The following is a 19,995-nucleotide window of genomic DNA, read 5'->3' as shown; positions in this document are numbered from 1 at the left end:
GAGATTGTAGGAGGTGTGATCACTAAATTCATAGATGTCAGGAAAATTGGTGGTTCGGTAAAAAGCGATGAGGAAAACCTTAAAATACAGGATGGTATAGATGGACTGATTAATGGCAAATTGAATTAATCCTGAAAAGTAGGAGGTGATGCGTTCTAGGAAGAATAACGGGGCAAGGGAGCATATGTTGAATACTAGGATCCTAGGAAGTACAGAGGATCAGAGAGACCTTGGTGTGCATGCCCACAGATCCTTGAAGACAGCAGGACAGGTGGTTAGGAAGGTTGAAGGTACACAATAAGCCAGGCTTTGGGCTACACAATGTTTTGTGGTCCTTATTGTGAAGTGAGCAGCTCCTCCACCATGTGCACACTATAGGATCTTGGAAGATGCTTGCTACTTTGGCACCTAGTGTGAATCTTTCCAGGGCACAGTACATTGCCTGGGTGTCACAGCTATGACTGGCATTGATTTCTGACGCCGCATGTGGTTATGAATGGATCAGAATTTGTAGTTCACTCAGTCGATTAATGTCTAAGGTTCACATCCATCAAATGGTGCAAACAGGTGTCTTTCCACCTTGACTCTTTGTGTTGGATGGTGTTATGAATGCCAATGCCTGGGGTGAGTTATCTTGTGTGATCACATATATCCCACTTCATGAGCTATGCAAAGGGCAGAGGTTACTGAATGAATGGGATCAAAGGTCCTGGTAACATATTTTCAGGCTAGTTGAACACAACTTGAGATGCTGCAGGCCAGGAATTTCCCCTCAGCCTATGGGATCACCCCCACAAGCCCAGAGATGTCAGCCAAGAAGGTTAAGATGGTTCCCCAGTTTTGCGATGCCACCCTGCAGACACTACTGTAGACAAGGTCACCAACAGAAAGGACATCACTTTCCCGGGTGACGACACCAGTAAGATGTCACAAAAGACCCGTAAAGCCTGGGCAGAGATCGCAGCACAGGACAATCCCACTGACACCTACAAAAATGATGCAACAAATGTTGAATTAACAGCAAGTATTTTCTGCACTCTATTAGGGGAAGTGACACCATCTTCTCTGTTCTACCTCACTCTGACAGAAACATTGCTAACTCTGTTACTGCACCGGCATCTCTCAGAGCCTCATCCCCTGCAAGCCTTAACGTCACAAGCAATCTGGTAATTCAGTCTGGCGATCCCATCACTGCCATGTGTCTGCAGCAAAGAAGGAAGAAACACCTGAGGTCTCTGTCACTAAGAAGCCTCCCAGAGACCAGGCACCTACTGTGCCCCGTGCTGAAGATGTGTCTTTGTACCTAGCCATAAGTGACATGGTCAACCTGCAGAGAAAGGCAGAGGAACATCAGGTAGATGTGCCAGAGGCTGTAATGAAAGAGGGAGGAGCCCATGCGCATTCTCACTGTCATGGTGCTAGTACACGGTACACTCCATGGAATGGGTGGCAGCCACCATGGAGACCCAGCTCCAGCAGAACATTGGGTGGCTGCTGGATATGTGCTGAGTCCTGCTGCCCATTGCTCTGGTCATAGTTCTGAGCATCAATGGCAAGAGACAAGGTATGATGCGCCTCAGCCTCACTCGAGGTGACCTCAACGAGACAGATGGTACCTGCCAGCACCAAGAGGGAGGAGGAGTGAGAGACAAGCATCCCAGGAGCTTTGTCTCAGTACACCCGAGAGGTGTCCAGCCTTCTAACTCCCTGCTGCTTCTAACCCCCTTCCTTCTAGGAGTTCAGGCTGAGGAAGGTGATCCTGCCCCTGTGCAGGATACTCTCAGCAGGCTCTGGTCCTTGAGGCCCAAAGCCTACAAAAGCATCCACCCACATCTTCAAGTTCATCAGGGTATACAATACAGCATGCTCCCTCCGTCCCATCTGAAGCGGTCACATCTGCACCTAGGCATAGTTGAAAGTAGAAGGAATAAATAACCTTTTATATAACCATTAACCAATAAATAACCATTTCTGATGAAGGGTCTAGGCCCGAAACATCAGCCGTTCTGCTCCTATGATGCTGCTTGGCCTGCTGTGTTCATCCAGCTCTGCACCTTGTTGTCTCGGAATAAATAACCTTCTGAGGACACAATGGTAGCATGGGTGTTCAACCGTTGTACGTAATGTGCACTTTGGGAAATAAGTACTTATCTGTGTTGTTCTAGTATCTGCTGTAGTTTGATTGTCCCAATTGGACCAAAAAAAATGTGAAAGATGTGGAGCACCTTCAAACTGCCGGAAGGATGCATTGTGTTGCAGTCTCTACACCTTGGCTCCTCTCTCATAATCAGCAAAGTGGGTGACTGGAGCTAGCCTCATCTTTCAGCGAAGCACACACCTATAAGTTACAGGTTAGGCTAGGCACTGATGAATCCTGAGGACACCGGGGATAATGTTAAGTACTATTGGAGTAAGCTGGGCTTTAAGGGAGTGATGGCAGAACCTGTCATGTGTCTACAAGCTTCAGGAGGGAAAGCTGTGACTCATGTCTGAGATCCTTAAAGCCACACTCCAACATTTAAGTCTGTGAGGAGGCCAATGGGCAGCTCATGTGTTAAATTAGTATAATGGCAGAGTGTGATGGAGGGAATAAATGCACAAATGGCAGCATAAAAGTACTGGAAGCAATGTCAGAGGGGACACTTAAACATTGAAAGGATACACTGTAAATTAATTGCTTTCTAAAATATTGCGAGAAAGTAAGATGCATAATGACAAGTCTCAGGTTCGGAACAGCTTGGTCGCCTTCGTGAGAGAGTGAACTCACTGAAGTGACAAATGTCTTTGGTAACCATGTTTGAAGCAAGATCCAGGAACACGTAATAATGAAAATACTCACTGCATCAGAGCTAATTGAGTATTAACCTAACTGCAGAACAATTTTTGCATGTGTACGACAACTTTTACAGGGGTGAGGATATCAGAACTCGCTAAAAGCAAAAGTCAGCGTTTTATTGCATAGAGCAATTAGATAGGAAAGTTAGACAACCCCTGGGGAACATTGCATATGTGAAGGGGAGAGCTGACAGCCAATTGTACAAATGAAACAATAACATGAACAGAGAATTCTCAGTAGAGCTCAGTCAACCTCAGAGTAGGAGATTATGTGGTTCCCTCTGGCCTGTCAAGCTCTCTGGATCATTACCCTGTTTTCCTCTCTTTGACAGGTCATCTGGTCCATCTCAGGATTCTAATCCTCATCTTCTCCCTCAAAGGTTTCCTCTCACTCCCACTTCTCTTCATCATCCTACAGATTTCACCCCCACTTTGGTGACTAAGATTGTGAAGAGTTCAGTGGCCCACTATGATGTGGGACAGCTTGTCTCAGGCACTGCCCAAATGGCCCAGGTATCAGAACCTCAGCTTCAGGAGGCAATGTCTGTTCTGCGTTCTGTAGGAGGCTGAGGGATGACCTTATAGAAGTTTATAAAATCATGACGAACATATAAAGGGGGAATAGCCAAGGTCTTTTCCTTACGTTAGGGGAGTCCAAAACTAGACGGCATAGGTTTAAGGTGAGAGGGGAAAGATTTAAAAAGGCCCTGAAGGGCAACTGTTTCACACAGATGGTGATTCAAGTATGGAATGAACTCGTAAAGGAAGTTGCAAACGCAGGAACGGTTACAATATTTAAAATAAATTTGGACAGGTGCATGAATCGGAAGGGTTTAGAGGGATATGGGACAAATGCAGGTAAATGGGACGAGCTTTGGTTTGGGAAAGCTGGTTCAGATCGATGAGTTGGTCCGAAGGGATTGTTTCCGTGCTGCATGACTCTATGACAACAGTCTGAGGATGACGTAGTGGGTGCCATCAGTCCACCAACCATCCTTTTACAGTCCAAGGTCTTTGCAAGTGGTTGGTAACTGTGCACAGCCCAGGATGAACAGGTTACAGCAGTTCCTGGGATTTCTAGTGCAGAACTGAAGTATCTGGCCATTGTGGTTACAAATGATTTGAGCGGTAAGGGAGTGGAATTCTTTTCTGTTCATGAAAGCTGCTGATGCATGTTGGACGTTCTGATAACTAGCCGGGTGTAATCGATTTCACCCTGAACCTGTGGGAGATCAGCAATGGCTGCAAAGCCTTGTTGTCCTTGCTGGATAACTCCCCGTGTTAAGGTTGAATACCCTGTGGGAATAGCATCAATGACATCCCGATGCACTGATAGGTTGTTGACTGTGAAATGCCACACAGGTCCCTGAAACAATCGTCTGGGAAAGAAGTTTCGGGCTACCAGGCTGGAATTATCACCCAGGCCTTCAGGCCACAAGTGTTTGTGCAGCAGATGACATTGGTCTGACACAATTGCTCAATCTTTCATCTCTTCCTGCACTGGCTCTGTCATTTGCAGATAGCTGCATCTAAGCTAATATATCCCATTCTGTGCCAGAGCTCCCCTCTTCTGTGGTTGATTTTGCTCTGCTGCTTCTTCCTCTTAAGGTTTTGCAACAGGCGATGGTGTCTGCAAACCAAATTGGCTGCGCTGTCTTCTGTGCAGGATCCAAAGCAGTTTTCCTGCTGCAAGACTGACATCTGCCATTCTGTCTTAACATGCAACTCGCAACAGTAAGAGAAAGTGCATGGTCTTAGTAAGAGGACACCTTTATCCCTGACATCCTTCCCTAAGAACCTTCAGTTTATGACCTTACAAACAGGAGTGCTTAACCTGGACAAGGCCCCAAACATTATGTGCTCTCTTCAATTCTGTGTTTGTTGAGAGGACAACATTGTGCATGATCCGCACAGGAGCTAGGCAGCTAGTTCCGAGTGCAGGATTTCCTTCCTGCCTGACAATATCCCTGCCCGTGCACGCACATCATCCTGACCTGATGCATGGTGGCCCAAGAGAAAGGACTTACGTGGCTTTAGCATGAAGTAGTTGTCAGGAGTCACTGCCTCTTTTTGACAAAATGGGACATATTCCTCCTAGTTTCTGTGCTTTTTTTAATCGATATCAAAAGCCTTTTGCACATTTGATTTTTAAATCAGTAGGGTGAGGTTTCAACTTTGCATTCACTGTAGTAACTTGCAGGGTCTGCCAATGGCTTCTTCAAGTCCCTTTTGTGGTGCAATCCCTGTGCCCCTGACAAGCCTTTCCCTTCCCATCTGTTTCAGTTGAGCCCCTTTTACCTGAGCATGAATGCCCCTGCTTTACCCTGGGTCCTTGGACCATTGATGTACCTTTCTGACCCTGCACTGCATCAACACCATTTCAAGGCCCAAGTGACCGTGATTTATCTTGAACAACTTCCCACCACCACTTCACAGATGAGCAGTCTCCTCTGATAAGCTACCAGGTCCTGCCCGAGTATTTTCAGTGGTCCCCTCGCGTTGTGATCATTCCCGTAGCCACTGAACACAAACAGGCCAAGGCCCAGACTTGAGTAGCCTGTGGCCTCAACAATACAATGGACTGAACATGAGAACTGCCCTGGATTATGTCTGACCCACCTACCCTGAGTGACCGAGACCAGACCCCACAGACAGGAAATGACCCAGGCCTAGACTGACTGTGGTGGTACCCTGTAAGTGACTGGGGTGCACCCTCACTGCACTAGACATGCCTTCCCTTAGCCCTTTGCAAACACATGCACTGAGTTTGCCATGTAAGCTTTGGCACCTGCACCATATCCGGCAACATGCTGGCTTTACCGCGCACACTGCCCCAACCCCTGACCCTTTCACATTGACTCTTCACTGTTTCCTACAAGCACAAGGTGCCAGCCTTTCCTTCTGCTGCCTGTGTAAGACAACCTGCTGACTGCCCTTCTCTGGAGAAGCTGACACTTGTGCAATGCCATTGCCCAGTTGAATGGTATGAGGTCTAAGGAGCCGTTGTGCTTGAGTCAACACGGAGGCACATACTGCAGTTGTAGCGAAGTGAAGAGAAGGCAGCACAGCCACAGTAACTCACCTGGACTGGGTGCAGAGGACCAAACTGGACAGGTAGTCCCTTGGATTATGCTGAGATAGTAGGATTATGCTGTCAGGATTCTGAAGTGTCAAGAATCTCAACAGAAGTTAACTGGGAAGGTGAAGTTGATTCTGGCAAGTAAGATCATGAATAAGATACAAATGTATGTATATCATCTCATGATCTGATGGCAAGAAATCAATGTCACCACTGAATGAGGGAAGACTAAATTGTAATCATTTAACACAACATCAAGACTGACTTTTGGACTCTTGCCTGATTAGCTCATCATGCTCACTTTTATTCTCAATATCCCATTCTACCCATAAAATACAAAAGCAAGGACGTTGTCATGAGTCTTTGATAAACACTTGTCTGGTCTCAACTGGTGTATGGTGTCCATTCGTGGACCGCTCACTTTGAAAAGGGTATGATGTTTTTAGGGTGTGCCAAAAAACGTTTACGAAAATGGAACAAGAGACTTTAGTTCAGCTGACATTGTTTGCAGGGTAAAGAAGGTTATGAGGAAGTCTGCAAGATCCTGAGGGCTCTAATCAGAATGGATAGGGAGTAACGGTTCCAGTTGGCAAACAGCATCAAGAACCACAGGCGATTTAGGTGATGGGTAGAAGAAACAACAGCAAGATGAGGAAGCACCTGCTCATGCAACCAGTTGCAGTTTGGATCTGGAATGGATTGCCTGAAAGGATCTGAGGTTGGTTCAATTGAAATTTGCAAAAGGGAATTGGATAAGCACCTGAAGAGAAAACAAAAGTATGGCCTACTGGGAAAGGACAGTGGGAATTATAAAGTTCAGCTTGCTTGGACATGACAGACTGAATGGCCACCTTCTGTGCTATAGACTTCTATAATTCTACATTTTTATGATGCCATGCCCAAAATCCCACAATCTTTTAAACTGTGTAACTTGATTATGCCAGATTGTAAAGGTTGAAAACGCTATTTCTACCCGGTGTAAACAGAAGTAAAACGTGCCGGGAGCAAACAACTTTTAGAGGAAATTGCTACAATGCAAAAATGATTAATTTCAATATTGGCAGGTGAACCCTAAGGCATTTTTACAAACTGGTTAGCATCTCTTAACTTTAACACTTCACATTTAACATCTTTGGGAAAATAACAGACAGTGAAATACAACGCAACTAAAGATTCTTTTGCCAATATCACTGACAGTAAATTTCAGCTTTTCACTTGTGCTTTATAATGTTATTTTCAGCCATCAAACTAATTAAAACTCTCATCTTTCATGTGACAGTGTTATGGCGGAACTTCATTCAACAAAATGGTGGGATCCTGACCAATTCATTGGACCTGAGTTCTCTAGCAAAGGTTACTGATGGTTATACCCAGGGACATCTTAGTCAAGCAGCAAAATACATTCTAACTGAGCAACGCATACAGCAGCTGTACACCAAACCTCTGACCACAATAGAGTTTATTGCTCCTCTAGCCAGGCAAGATCCTGTATTCAAGGAGGAGGAGGAAGCATTCAAGGTAAGGAACAACTTACCATACAGGTTGTACATGTAAGAAGCACACTCCATATCAGTTAGTAAGCAATAACAAACTTTGGTCGGTTTGCCATGGACCAGGATGATTTTTTTTACACTTCAAGCTCTGCCTCATCATAACAGGAGAGATTTGCATCAGAGACTAGTTAATTTCCCACACAAAGGCAAATCAGCCTCATCAACACCGTGAAATTTCTGGTGGTCTACTGAAATTTGCTGTTCGTTTTACTTTGGTGTTGGTCAAACTTTGAAGGACCAAAAACAAAGTTCCAGTCGTTATTTTTTTCCTGGCAGCTCAATAGGGATGTTATACAATTCTAGGACAATTTCCTTTATTAAGTATTTGAGGAGCAATTTTAACCAAACTCTTCGAGCAGAAAACCCATGGGGATCAGTTAGACTGCTGGTTTGACAGATCACACGGTCATAGTCACTGGAAAGTAAAATCGTTCCAGGTGTTACATTCCTACCTGTCAGTTTTCCCAATCAGCCTGAATCAGTCGAGGCAAGTTGTCCAAACCTGACAGGGCATTCCATAAGGCATGTTTGATCAACAAGAGAGTCAAGGGTCAAGGGGTCTAACAAGAAACCGGAGTTAAGACCACAACCAGATTAGAGATGATCTTATTGAATGGCAGAGCAGGCTTCAGGGGTCAGAAGGCCAACTCGTGCTGATAAATCCTAAATTCTTATGTTTAGACAGGGCTGATACTAAGGCCTTTTCTCTAACACCAGCAAAGTTCTGTCCTGTTTTCAATATCTTAATTTACTTTGGCTAATACCATGCTCTGATGACTGCTCCTCAAGGAAAAGCCTCAAAATCAGTATTGGCTAATAAATTGTTCACAGAAACTCTGAAGAGGCAGCCATTGATTCTAACGACTTCTGCATTTCCATTTGAGATAGATATCCCCAATCGATCCATCTCATTTCATCTCCAGTTGCTATTTTGCATGCAGTGCATTTCCTCTATTTTCTGTTTGTAATCACACTGGGCACACTGCCATCAGGAAAGGAGGATATACTGAGAGCAACCCTCTGTCCTTGGTACCAAGACCACAACCGCTCCTGAGAGACACCCTTGTCCCATGTTAAATGCCTGGGTTGCTCGTTGACCTGTGGCCTTAGGTGGCTGCTCTCCAGCCTTCAGACCTGCTGCTATCTCCACCAGATTGAACGCATCAAGTTCCATTCATACTCTCAAACTGTTCCACGGCACTGCTAATAGTCAGTGTTATAACCTGAGTTGATTATAACATTAGTCATCCTATACCATATGTAAATAAGTACATTAGAACATGAGTCATTGTTATAACATGGCTAAATAGTTAAATTAAAACAATAGTCATTGCTGTAGAGATTGATGAATTGGTCGAGGTATACATGGCAGCAATCATCCAATGTACACTAATGTTCCACAAACAGCAAAAGGTCATACTGTACAACCTGTTTTGGTGGTATTAGTTGAAGTCATTGAAATAATTTCTCAATGTTCTAGTTATGGGCTTTTTGGATCCTTGTACCAGCTCAGGCCAGATTTCTGAGTTAATTTTAAACAATGTTTGTTAGCAGATAGGATATAAAGGTAAGGTTACCATTTGTGCATGCTTTGTGCTGTACAGGTTCCTACATTCTAGCAGAGTACTAACACATGACTACTGAAGTCACAGCTATATCACAGGTTCCCTTAGGGGGTCCTCTGCACATTCATTAAAACATATCTCTGCATTCTGCTCCGAGAATTATGGCATGTGGTCCTTTACATTTCCCTTGAGTAGGTTGACAGGGCCTGGATTTACTGACTTATTCAGAAAATAGCATTTTTGACAGTACAGCACTCTTTTAGCATGTACAGAAGTATTGCTAGTTTATGGACTGTAGTCTCTGTACTGGATCTTGAACCTGTGAAATCCTGACTCTGAGGTAAGAGGTATCACCAAATAACAGGTACCGGGCAATGTAAGTGTGAACTTCCGTTTGAGAATGAGATCAGGCTGAATTTTGTTGGATTGTCGGTCTTATGAAGTGTAAAGGGTGGAAACTCATCTTAAGCGGTTGCCCGAACCAGGTATTGTGACATGAGCCACCTGCATTACACTCCATCCAATATTCAGCTCCCAATGGAAGTGAAAACAGATGGATCAGCTGTTACAGGGAATATGTGATATTTGAAGGTTGAAACCAGCATAAGGCAGCACAATACACTTCAAGCATAACTGCTTCTTTGTTTTACTCTAGGATTGGTATGCCAAAACACCGCTGGGCAAGAAGAGAGCCAAAGCTGCAAAGGAACAAGAAAGCGATAAAGGGAAAGAGAAGGGGAAAAAGGGAAAGAAAGAAAAGAAAAAAGGGAAAAAGAAAAAATAACAAGATATTGATGTTCTTGAAGTCAGCTGTATATTTATATTGTATTCAGTCAGTTGTAAGTATTGAGACAAGTTTTGAGAATGCCTATTATAATTAAGTTAATTGAAAAAAACACTAATGGTCAAGGTACTACATGGTTTCCTTTCAATCAACATGATTAAATCATTCGCTGTGCACAATTGTATGATGTGTCTTCCTGCAACTACTACTTTACAAATAACAACAAAAGCTTGTGATTTTCTCAGGGGCAGAAAGCATAGTGTGAATTCTACCAAATGGCAGTTGTAGTTGTGAGGAAATGACTCAATTCATCTTTTGTGATGCCAGAGTGGTGTATATTTTGTTAATAAAAATAAATTTGAGATATTGGTTTGACAAAAGCCTGCCTCTCCAAATCATTGCTAATGACACATGGTCAAGGAATTTCTAAAATAGTGAGATATCCTGGGGTCAGAATTTATACTGTCACTTTTTGTAGAGGCATATTATTCTCTGTAAAATATCACAGGTTCTCCATCAGTTTGTCAATATTTTTTTTTCAGACCATGGTACAGATGCAAAAGGAACTATCGGCTGCTTTTGTTGTATCCTTATGGTCTCTGTCTGATTTAGGATTTGTACTTACATCATTGGTTTTGTTTCCAGTTAAGCAGTCAGTTAATTTATTTTGGGGATATGTTAGATGGATCCTGAACTGGATAATTTACTGCCCAGTATATTCTATTTTGCTGTGACTTTTAAAACTAGTTTTTCAGTTCGGGTAAAAATTCTACCATCAGAAAATTCTACCATAAGATAGAGTCAGACCAAACATTTTAGATTGTGAATCCAAAGAGTTTCATTGAAAGAGAAGTATAATTAGTAGCATTAAAATAAAGATTCATGGAGTTGTAGGTGTATGTAAGGACACACCTTTTTAACCTAGATTCAAAGCATACAGTTCCATTACCAAGATCAGTTTGCTAGCTTCAATACAGTTTTGAACAAAATGGTTCAAAACCCTAAATATTCTTGTCGCATTCAACAGACCTTTGCAACTTTGAATGATTAATCAGGTTCTGGTCTTTAATTTGAACAGGTTACTTAGTCAGTTGACTGATTTTGAGCACACCTCTTCATATAATTTGTATAAACTTGAGCCTCAAGGCTGGTAACTTTCATTTTATTGAATCATGTTACATTTCCTTGCAACAATTTTGTGTTTTCCGATTCTAAAATTTGGTTCTAACTTAAAGTACATAAGAAGGTTTGAGAATAGCCTTTACCATACACACTTTACATAAGCACATCTAATATAAATGTGTGAGCTTAAAGCCAATGCTTAAGAACAAATGATTATTGGCAATCCTTCAGATATGCATACATAACTGAAGCTTAAAGTAGAATGAACTATCTGTACCTTGGCTAGTATCCAACTAATTTATTCCTAATTCATTGTAACCCTGGCAGTGAATATATCTTGTTGAACTTGTGAGCATTTTTCAAAATTGTGGTGCCATGTCTATTTTAACAGAAGATTCTTTGAGGAGTTTTAATGTAGCAGATTGAAGCAAAAGGTTCCTGAGTTGATGAGGCAAACTAAGTATCCATATTTTAAATTCCCAAATGAGTGATAGCAACAGAATAATCTGCTTTCCCTCGGTAGGCCAGGTGGCAGCCCTTTCGATCTCCAGGTCTACAGGGAATTCTCTTCCTCTTATGGCCATCATTCATATAGTCTTTCCCGATTTCAAATGAGCCCCATAATCAGGCAGCAGTGCAGAAACCAAACAGGTCTGGCAGTATTTGTGGGGAGAGGAGAAACAGTTAACACTTTGAGTGCAAAATGACTTTTCTTCAGAACTGTCTGAATTAGTGTGTTCAAGACAGCACAAGAGCAGATAGAAGCACTTTAGGCTGAATATTCCCAGTCAGTGATTTTTCAAGTGAGATTCATGGCACCATGGCTCAGGGCGTCTTTTCTCCCACAATCTTCACCTGCTGAATCCACTGCTCCCGCCACATGGGATCATGCAACAGTAGGGGGCAGAAGCACTTGCTACTTACATCTTATCTAAAGGCTAGCTTCACCTCACCTCTAGTGCTACAGGCCAGAAACGACCTTCACACAGCGGTGCTCGAGCCTCGACTTTCAGGACCTGGCCCGGGCGGTGAAGTTATCGTCTTGTTTCACCAACAGGAGGTGCTAGTGCACAGGGTAAAAGTATGAAGGCCACTGCTGTATCCTGCTGACTGGCAAAGGAAGCCATGTTACCAGACCCAGCGAACCTGGACCCAGATAGTTACACGGGTCAATGCTGTGTCCAGGTTAAAATCCAGGAAGAAAGTTAATGATCTTCTGCACTCTGCAGCAGTGACTGCCACTGTCTTCCCTCTGCTGCCTCACACTCCCAGGGCACCCACTCACTCTGACTGTGCCACTGCACATACCTCTGTCCAAGGCTCGTGGACTACAGCTCTCACTATTGCATATATCACATCCATTCAGTGACTCTCACCCACCTCATACTCTCAGAATACTAATCCATCCTGCCCTCTGCATTTTCTGCTCACACACTTGTCTTGTTTCTTAGCGCTGAGTCATTGCTTTGATTCCTGTTATTGTTCCTTGCTCGAGTTATCCTCTGAATAAAACGAGAACACACTTGACCGCCTTATCACTAATCATAGAATCCCTACAGTGCAGAGGAGGCCATTCAGCCCATCAAGTCTGCACGGACCTTCCAAAGAGCATCCCACCCAGATCCACCCTAATCTCACATTTCCCGTCGCTAATTCAACTAGCCTGCATATCCCTGGACACTTCAGACAATTTACTATGGCCAATACACCTAGCCAACATCCCATGCATGGACTACATTTACACCTCCTGTTGCGCCGGAAAGGCAGCCAACATTATCAAAGGGCCCTCCCACTCCAGTAGTGTGCTCCTACAACCTCTTCCGTTAGGCAGAAGATACAGAAAGTTGAACACACACCAGCAGGTTCAAGAACAGCTTTTTCCCTGCCATTATTAGACTGATGAATGGACTCTCTAACTTCAAATAATGTTGATCTTGCTTTGTGACTTCCTGTGCAACGTAACCTGTTTGCCTCACTGTCTTAGCACCCTATGTCCTTGCTTACTATGATCTTTCTGTACTACTCACAAAACGAAGATTTTCACTGTATTTCGGTACGTGACTACAATAAATCAAATCAAATCAAAATCTCTACCCCAATATTCTCAATGTTAAAGAGGGGATTGGATTTGCATGATCTGTCAGTATAAAGTGATATAATACCAGTCCGATTAGTTTCACTCCATTCTCCTAATGACATGTTTTACTGGGTAAACCTGCACTAGATTCCTAGATGTACATTTGGTATGGCAATCAAAAGAGGAAATGGACTTGAGATGTGCATCTATTACCCACCAGAGCAATCATCTCTCTATAATCCTTTGCAGATTTTCTCCAACGTATCCTATCAACCAAGAACTGTACATTACACACATGTCACCTTCTGTTGCACCTCTTCTTAATCTTTTATTTATAACCAGAGCCTATTGTACAGAAGTCTATGGTCTTGGTATTGTATATCAGTTAGTAACTTAATTTTGCTACGACCTACTTTGATTTATTTTTCCCCAAAAAAAAAATCCCCCCCCTCCCCTTAATTCAACGGCCAGGACCTCCAACTTGGAATCGGGGAACTGGAGGTTCACCCTGACCCAACTTTCCTATCTACTGTTCTGACATGATACTGTAGCATTGGGGCGGATATCTTAACAGAGGTCGGGTGTGTTTTTGGTTTTCTCCAGAGGGGAGATAGCAATAATCTGGCCAGGTATTCAGAGCCAAGTGTCAGACAAGTGGTGGATGCCTCATGTGTAGGATTGGTTGCCTCAGTGTTTATGCCACTGAAATATGAAATTAAATAAGCCAAATCAAACCAAATTTGACCAGTTTAAAGGATATCAGTTTCTGAAAGAGGCACTGTAACATTGTTTCAGTGTTAATATGTGGTGGCCAATATGGAATATTTTCCTGCTGTGTGGCAAGGTTATTGATTGACCTCAAACAGTTGAACTAATTGTGCGATTAGCTCCAAAGGGATAGTATGAAATCAGACCTGCCTGGATTATTTGGAATATTTTCATCTCGGTTTCTGATGTAAACCAGCTTTACTTTGCAAGTGACAAGGCAGGGTTTTATTTTGTTGATGCTCTTTGGGACCTGGCAACATTATATGACCTGATCAATTTCAGTCAATTGGCCCGACTGCGAATCCACAGGGTGCTTCCCATTGGAACAACCATGCAGGGAAAACCACTGCAGCCAGGAACTGTCTGAGGTTTGAAAGATTTCTTTTTTCTACTTCATTTTTTCTGAAGAAGGGTCCAGACCCGAAACGTCAGCTTTCCTGCTCCTCTGATGCTGCTTGACCTGCTGTGTTCATCCAGCTGTACACCTTGTTATCTCATTTTTTTTCTACTGTGTTGTAGAATGGAAGCAGTCGCTGTTTATTCAGAATCAAACAAGAAAGTTAGATCTCCTCTGCCCAGTCACCATCCTCCCACACGAGATCCTCCTGAACCTCCTGAAGACTTTGCTTCTTGCTGGTAACCTTTCCTCTGGTGCAGCCTGAATATCTGCCAGACTTGCTCAGATTTTATTCCAAGTCAGGAGTGAAACTGACCAGTAGATTAGAGACCTGGCATGGGGCAATTAAAAATCAACTTCTTCAAGTCAAGAATTCCAGCGATTCCACAGGATTAGACTCTAGCATCTGTCTGACGATGGCTAATTTGTTGATCCCATGCTGATTATAATAGATGAAATATTTATGATCACGCACCCACTAGCATTGCAGCAGAGCATCTGTCAGTAAATCACATTTTTCACTATTTTCAGAATGGGAAGTTAGGCATAATATAAAAGGTGTTATTCTGAATATTATTGTACTAACTTCTGGGTGTTGTCTGTTTAGAGAGACCTGTTGGAAAAATGAAGGTCTAATTCTAAGACAGGCTTGCTCTGTGGATACTTTATTAATGCAGTGAAAATCAGCATTCAGTTTACACAGCAAAACCCACTGAAAATAACAACCGAAAGAACTGCGGATGCTGTAAATCAGGAACAGAAACAAAAGTTGCTGGAAAAGCTCAGCAGGTCTGGCAGCATCTGTGAAGAAAAAAACAGTTAATGTTTCAGGCCCGGTGACCCTTCTGGGGGTTATTGTAATTCCCACTCCCTGGTGTCACCAGACCAGAAATGTTAACTCTGTTTATTTCTTCACAGATGCTGCCAGACCTGATGAGCTTTTCCAGCAGCTTTGTTTTTCTTCCACTTAAAATAACCACGAGGAACAAAATGAATATTAACTTGTACCACTAAAAGCAGCAAACTCAGAACCTCTAGAGTTTTCTGCTGTGGTTTGTGAGGAGTCCGAAGCTTGTCTCTAATATGTAGGAATTGGTGAGTGCACAGGGCTTTGGAGGTTGTGCCAAATTTAACAGCAGGACTTCATTCTCATTTTTCTGTTTCCCATCCAGTGCAAGCAATTTTGACATGTGTTTGCTGACAGTTTCACATGACATCCACATCACTGAAAAATGTTGTACCAGCTTCATTGGTGCAGTAAAGGGAATTTACACATAGATACAGGGGGTCATGACTGAATATCTTACAAGTCTTTTCCTAGGCATAAGATGAGGTGCAGGTAATGGTGAAAGAGGAGATCGTTCAGACACGTGAAAGTTTAAAAATGATAAGGAAGAAGTATTGAAATGGCTGTTCGTTGATAAAGCACCAGGACTAGTTGAGATACATTAAAAAATACTGAGAGAGACAAGAGTGAAATTACAGATGCACTGGCCGTAACTTTCCACTCTTCATCAAATGTAGCCATAATGTCAGAGGATTGGAGTGCTACAAATATTGTATCCTTGGTCAGCAAAGGCTGCAAAATTAAGCCTGTCAACCACATGCCAATCAGTTTTGCTTTAGCGGTGGCTATGTTTTTAGAAATGATCATTTGGGGACAAAATTTATAATCACTTCGCCAAATGCAGGATAATTGAGGAAACCAATGAGCAATTGTTAAGGCAAAATTGTATTAAACTAATTTTCTCAAGATTTCCGATGAGGTAACAGAGATGGTTGAAGTGAGCAGTGCTGTTGAGGGGAGTGTCTAGAGTGTAGACTTTTATAAGGTATTTTATACAGTGCTGCAGGACAGATATCTTAATTAAGTCAGACCTCATTCAGTGAAAGGGACAATGGCACCAAAAGTGTGAAATTGGCTGAGTGACAGGAAACCGTGCTAGTGAATAAATGTTACTCCGACAGATGGAAGTTTGTAATGGAGTTCCCAGGTGGTGGCATTCCTTCTCCTGACATGTACAAATGGCCTAGACCTTGTTGTACAGAGTAAAAGTTCACAATTTGTAAATAATGCAACATTTGGAAACATGGTGAAATGTGAGGAGGACCTGAAGGTATAGAGAATTTCATGAAATGGAAAGACAAGCAGTTGATGAAATTTAATGCAAATATGTATGAAGTGATTTAATTTGGTAGCAAGAAGATAAAGAGACAATATAGAATGATAAAGGTCAGAATTTTGTCTTTATTACCTGGACTGGCGTGGCCTATATGTGATTCCACATCTGCAGCAATGTGACTCTTAAATGCCCTCTGAAAAGACCTAACACTTCATTCAGTTCAAGTGCAATTAGAGATGAGAAACCAATGTTAGCATTGCCAGCAACAACCACATCTCATTAAGGAATGAGAAAAAACTGTGGTTATTGTAATTCCCACTCCCTGCTGCCAACTTTTAACTGCAATATGTAATTAGCTCTTCATGATTGTTTATTTTCATGGGTGTTGCTGTCTTGGATATTACTGCAATGTTTTAATTGGTGTTTGCACCATTGCGCTTACAGATCCCTAATTGTGGTTAGGAAATACTTGTTCATTTTCAACATTCTGTAATTAAAGCACTGTGACTGCTTGGAACTGCTTGATTCTTGAACGTGCCAGAAGGTTATGTTCTCTTTTGACTGATGAATTTCCCTTATGATCCTTTTAGTTTGAAAACTTTACAAATTCTCAGAGCTGTTTACACAGACCTTGAGGACAGACAGAAACAGAAATCGCATAGAAACTCAGCAGGTCTCGCAGCATGTGTGAAGAGGAAACAGTACTAATGTTTCGAGTCCAGTGACCTTTCTAAGATTCTGGAGTAAATATTAACAGATTTCTCCTTTTCAGTTTTGTGAAGATTTTTTTTTAAAGGGTCAGCAGTTAATATGTTCGGCAGTCAAAATAGCATTTCTAAGAACTCATGTAGCTAAGATAGGTGGCTGAAGAAGCTACCTGGTAAGTTAACAGCTGATGTATTTACTAAGTTGAGCTTTTATGACAGAGGGAAAGTAGCAGCAGGGGCAAGAGGCCAGAAGCAGTTCAGTTCAGAACAAGTGATCCCTAACTCCTGTTTTGCAGTCTCAAAGTAGTCACAGTCAGAGAAATGCCAGTGACTTTGGCCTGTCTGTATTTCTCAGGGAGAGATGGAGAGATTCAGAAAGTTACCAAAATGAAATGCTTGCAACCTAGTTTTTCCATTAATGAAACCCCAACTATCAGCATCCTGGGGTTACCATATCAATACAATGTGTACAAGAGCAGGTCAGAGGCTAGGAATTTGACAGTGAATAAATCACTTCCTGACTCCCCAGAGCCGATCCACCATCTACAAGGCACAAGTCAGACGTCTAATGGAATACTCCCCACTTGCCTGGATGGATGCAGCTCCAACAACACTTAAAAACAAAAGCTTGGTAGCATCCTGGAGAAAGCAGCCTGCTTGATTGGCATCACATCTACAAGCATCCACTCCCTCCACCATTGATGCAGCAGTGTGTACCATGTATAAGATGCACTTCAGAATTTCACCAAAGCTCCTTTAATAGCCCCTGCCACTTCAATCAAGAAGAACTTGAGCAGCAGACATGTGGGAACCTGCAAGTTTCCCTCCAAACCACTCACTATCCTGACTTAGAAATATATTGCCGTCCCTTTAGTGTCATTGGGTCAAAATCCTGGAATTTCCTTTTGTAGGGGTGACCTGTATTTGGCTATGTAAGGTGACTTGTACCTGACCACACTAAGGAGCCTGTGCCTGCTTACAAAATGGCAGACAGAAACTAAGCAAAACTGAGCAGCCTGCTCACACAGTGAAATACAATGGATCCTTTGAACAGAACTGCTAGAAGGACGGTAATAGAATACTGTATGTTCCCATCTGAGACAGTTCTGATAAAAGGTTGCCTTTGGACAGAGAAAGACCAATTCCAGTTTTATTAATAAAAGGATGATTGTCCCAATGAATAAATGAATAACATCAGGTGCTAGATTAGGTCCCTAAGCAGCTGCAAGGATAACAGCTAAAGTTGTTTCATAGTAAATAGTTACCTCTTTGAAGCTACCAGCAATACTAAATCATTTCTAGCTCAAAATGCCCTCATCATAGAAGTTGGCTTCAATACGTAACTAGAATATAATACAAGCCTTAAAAAAAACATTTAAGCTTAGATGTGGAGGTTAACTAGCCTTAGGAGATGCCTTCTCTTCAGCCCTGAACAAGATAGATTGCTCACAACCCATAAATTACAAAATGCTGATAGTAGGAGTAGTTGTATAATGTTACACTTATAATTAATTTTATAGTAGAAGTTAACCTTAGAGCAATTAGTTAAAACTAACTGACTTTTTATTTTTACATTATGTAATTGGGACAGTGGGAAAATAAAAGAAGTAACTGAATGTGATAAAAGACATCACCAAAACACAATGGGTAATAGAATTTGAGCTGTACTTGAGATAAACAAGCCTGAAAAAGATCCAAAAGAGTATAGCCATTAAACTTTTGGAATGTGAATGAATTTCGGGGGGAGGCAATGGTCAAGTGGTATTATCGCTGGACTGTTAATCCAGAGACCTGGATAATATTCCGGGGACCCGGGTTTGAATCCCTCCACGGCAGATGGTGGAATTTGAATTCAATAAAAATATCTGGAATTAAGAGTCTAATGATGACCACGAATCCATTGCCGATTATTGGAAAAACCCATCTGGTTCACTAATGTCCTTTAAGGAAGGAAACTGCCATCCTTACCTGGTCTGGCCTACATGTGACTCCAGACCCACAGCAATGTGATTGACTCTTAATTGCCTTCTGGGCAATTAGGGATGGGCAATAAATGCTGCCTGGTCAACGATGCCCTCATCTCATAAATGAATAAAAATGAATAAACAAAAAATACGATGCACAGAAAGGTCCCAAGGCCTGGAGATTACAATGTCTAGCCAACACCAGAAGATTATGGGAACCTGGGGCTGGCCGTAGAAGCACCCATCATTGATGAGGCATCCCAGGGGATTGTGTGTTTGGATTAATGGGAAGGACAGTGAATATGTTGTGTTTGATTATTGTAGCACAAAATGTATAAAAATGCTGTATTTCTTTGTAAAAGCAGAGGCTGTGTCATTGACCTGTCTTCTGAAGCCAGATTCAGGGAAGATCCTTTGGCCCTCTCCCTGCGTAAACCAGTTTCTTCCACTTGCCTGAATCCTGCCTGCCTCCTGAGTTTTTGTTCCTGGTCGGGAAAAATGCTTCTACACCTTCCAAATGACATTGTAAGTCTACAGGCTGCACATAGACTGCAGTGTTTGAAGAAGGCAATGCACCACCGCCTTTTCAAGGGCAACTACTAATGGGCAAAAGATGCCAGTGACTCCCACATCACATGAGCAAATTAAAAAAAGTTGAGAGAAAAATAAAGAGTGAAGATAGGAATGATATTTCACTGAATTTGAATGTCTAGTAAGGACATTGCTGGAGAAAAGAAAAAGTTTGAATCTTTCATTATTAAGTTTGTGATGACATCTCTTCAAATTCTGACATGTATAGGACAAAAAAACAAAGAACACTACAGCACAGGTTCAGGTCATTTGGCCCATTAAGCCTGGATCGACCTGATGCCTCACTAAACTCAAAACCTCTTGCCTCGACAAGGTCTGCATCCCTCTATAGCCTGCCTATTCATGCATCTGTCAAGATGCTTCTTAAGCATTGCTCTAGTATCTGCTTCTACCACCTTCTCTGACAGCGCATTCCAGGCACTTACCAGCC

At 42.3% G+C, this 19,995-nt stretch overlaps 1 protein-coding gene across 1 annotated transcript in view; it reads left to right on the top strand.

Moving 5' to 3' along the window:
- The window catches only part of iqca1 (IQ motif containing with AAA domain 1), a 152,847-nt gene extending 142,652 nt beyond the window's left edge, over positions 1-10,195 (top strand). The window contains exons 18-19 of the mRNA XM_048598862.1: positions 7,194-7,432; positions 9,688-10,195. Coding sequence (XP_048454819.1) covers positions 7,194-7,432; positions 9,688-9,816 — 368 coding nt within the window. The 3' untranslated portion in view covers positions 9,817-10,195. The remainder of the gene's footprint in view (positions 1-7,193; positions 7,433-9,687) is intronic.
- Positions 10,196-19,995: the final 9,800 nt, after the last annotated feature.

Source organism: Rhincodon typus, chromosome 7 (assembly GCF_021869965.1).
Source record: "Rhincodon typus isolate 14 chromosome 7, sRhiTyp1.1, whole genome shotgun sequence".
NCBI lineage: Eukaryota > Metazoa > Chordata > Chondrichthyes > Orectolobiformes > Rhincodontidae > Rhincodon > Rhincodon typus.
Note: the sequence above shows the minus strand (reverse complement) of the source record. Positions and strands in the feature narration are given on the sequence as shown.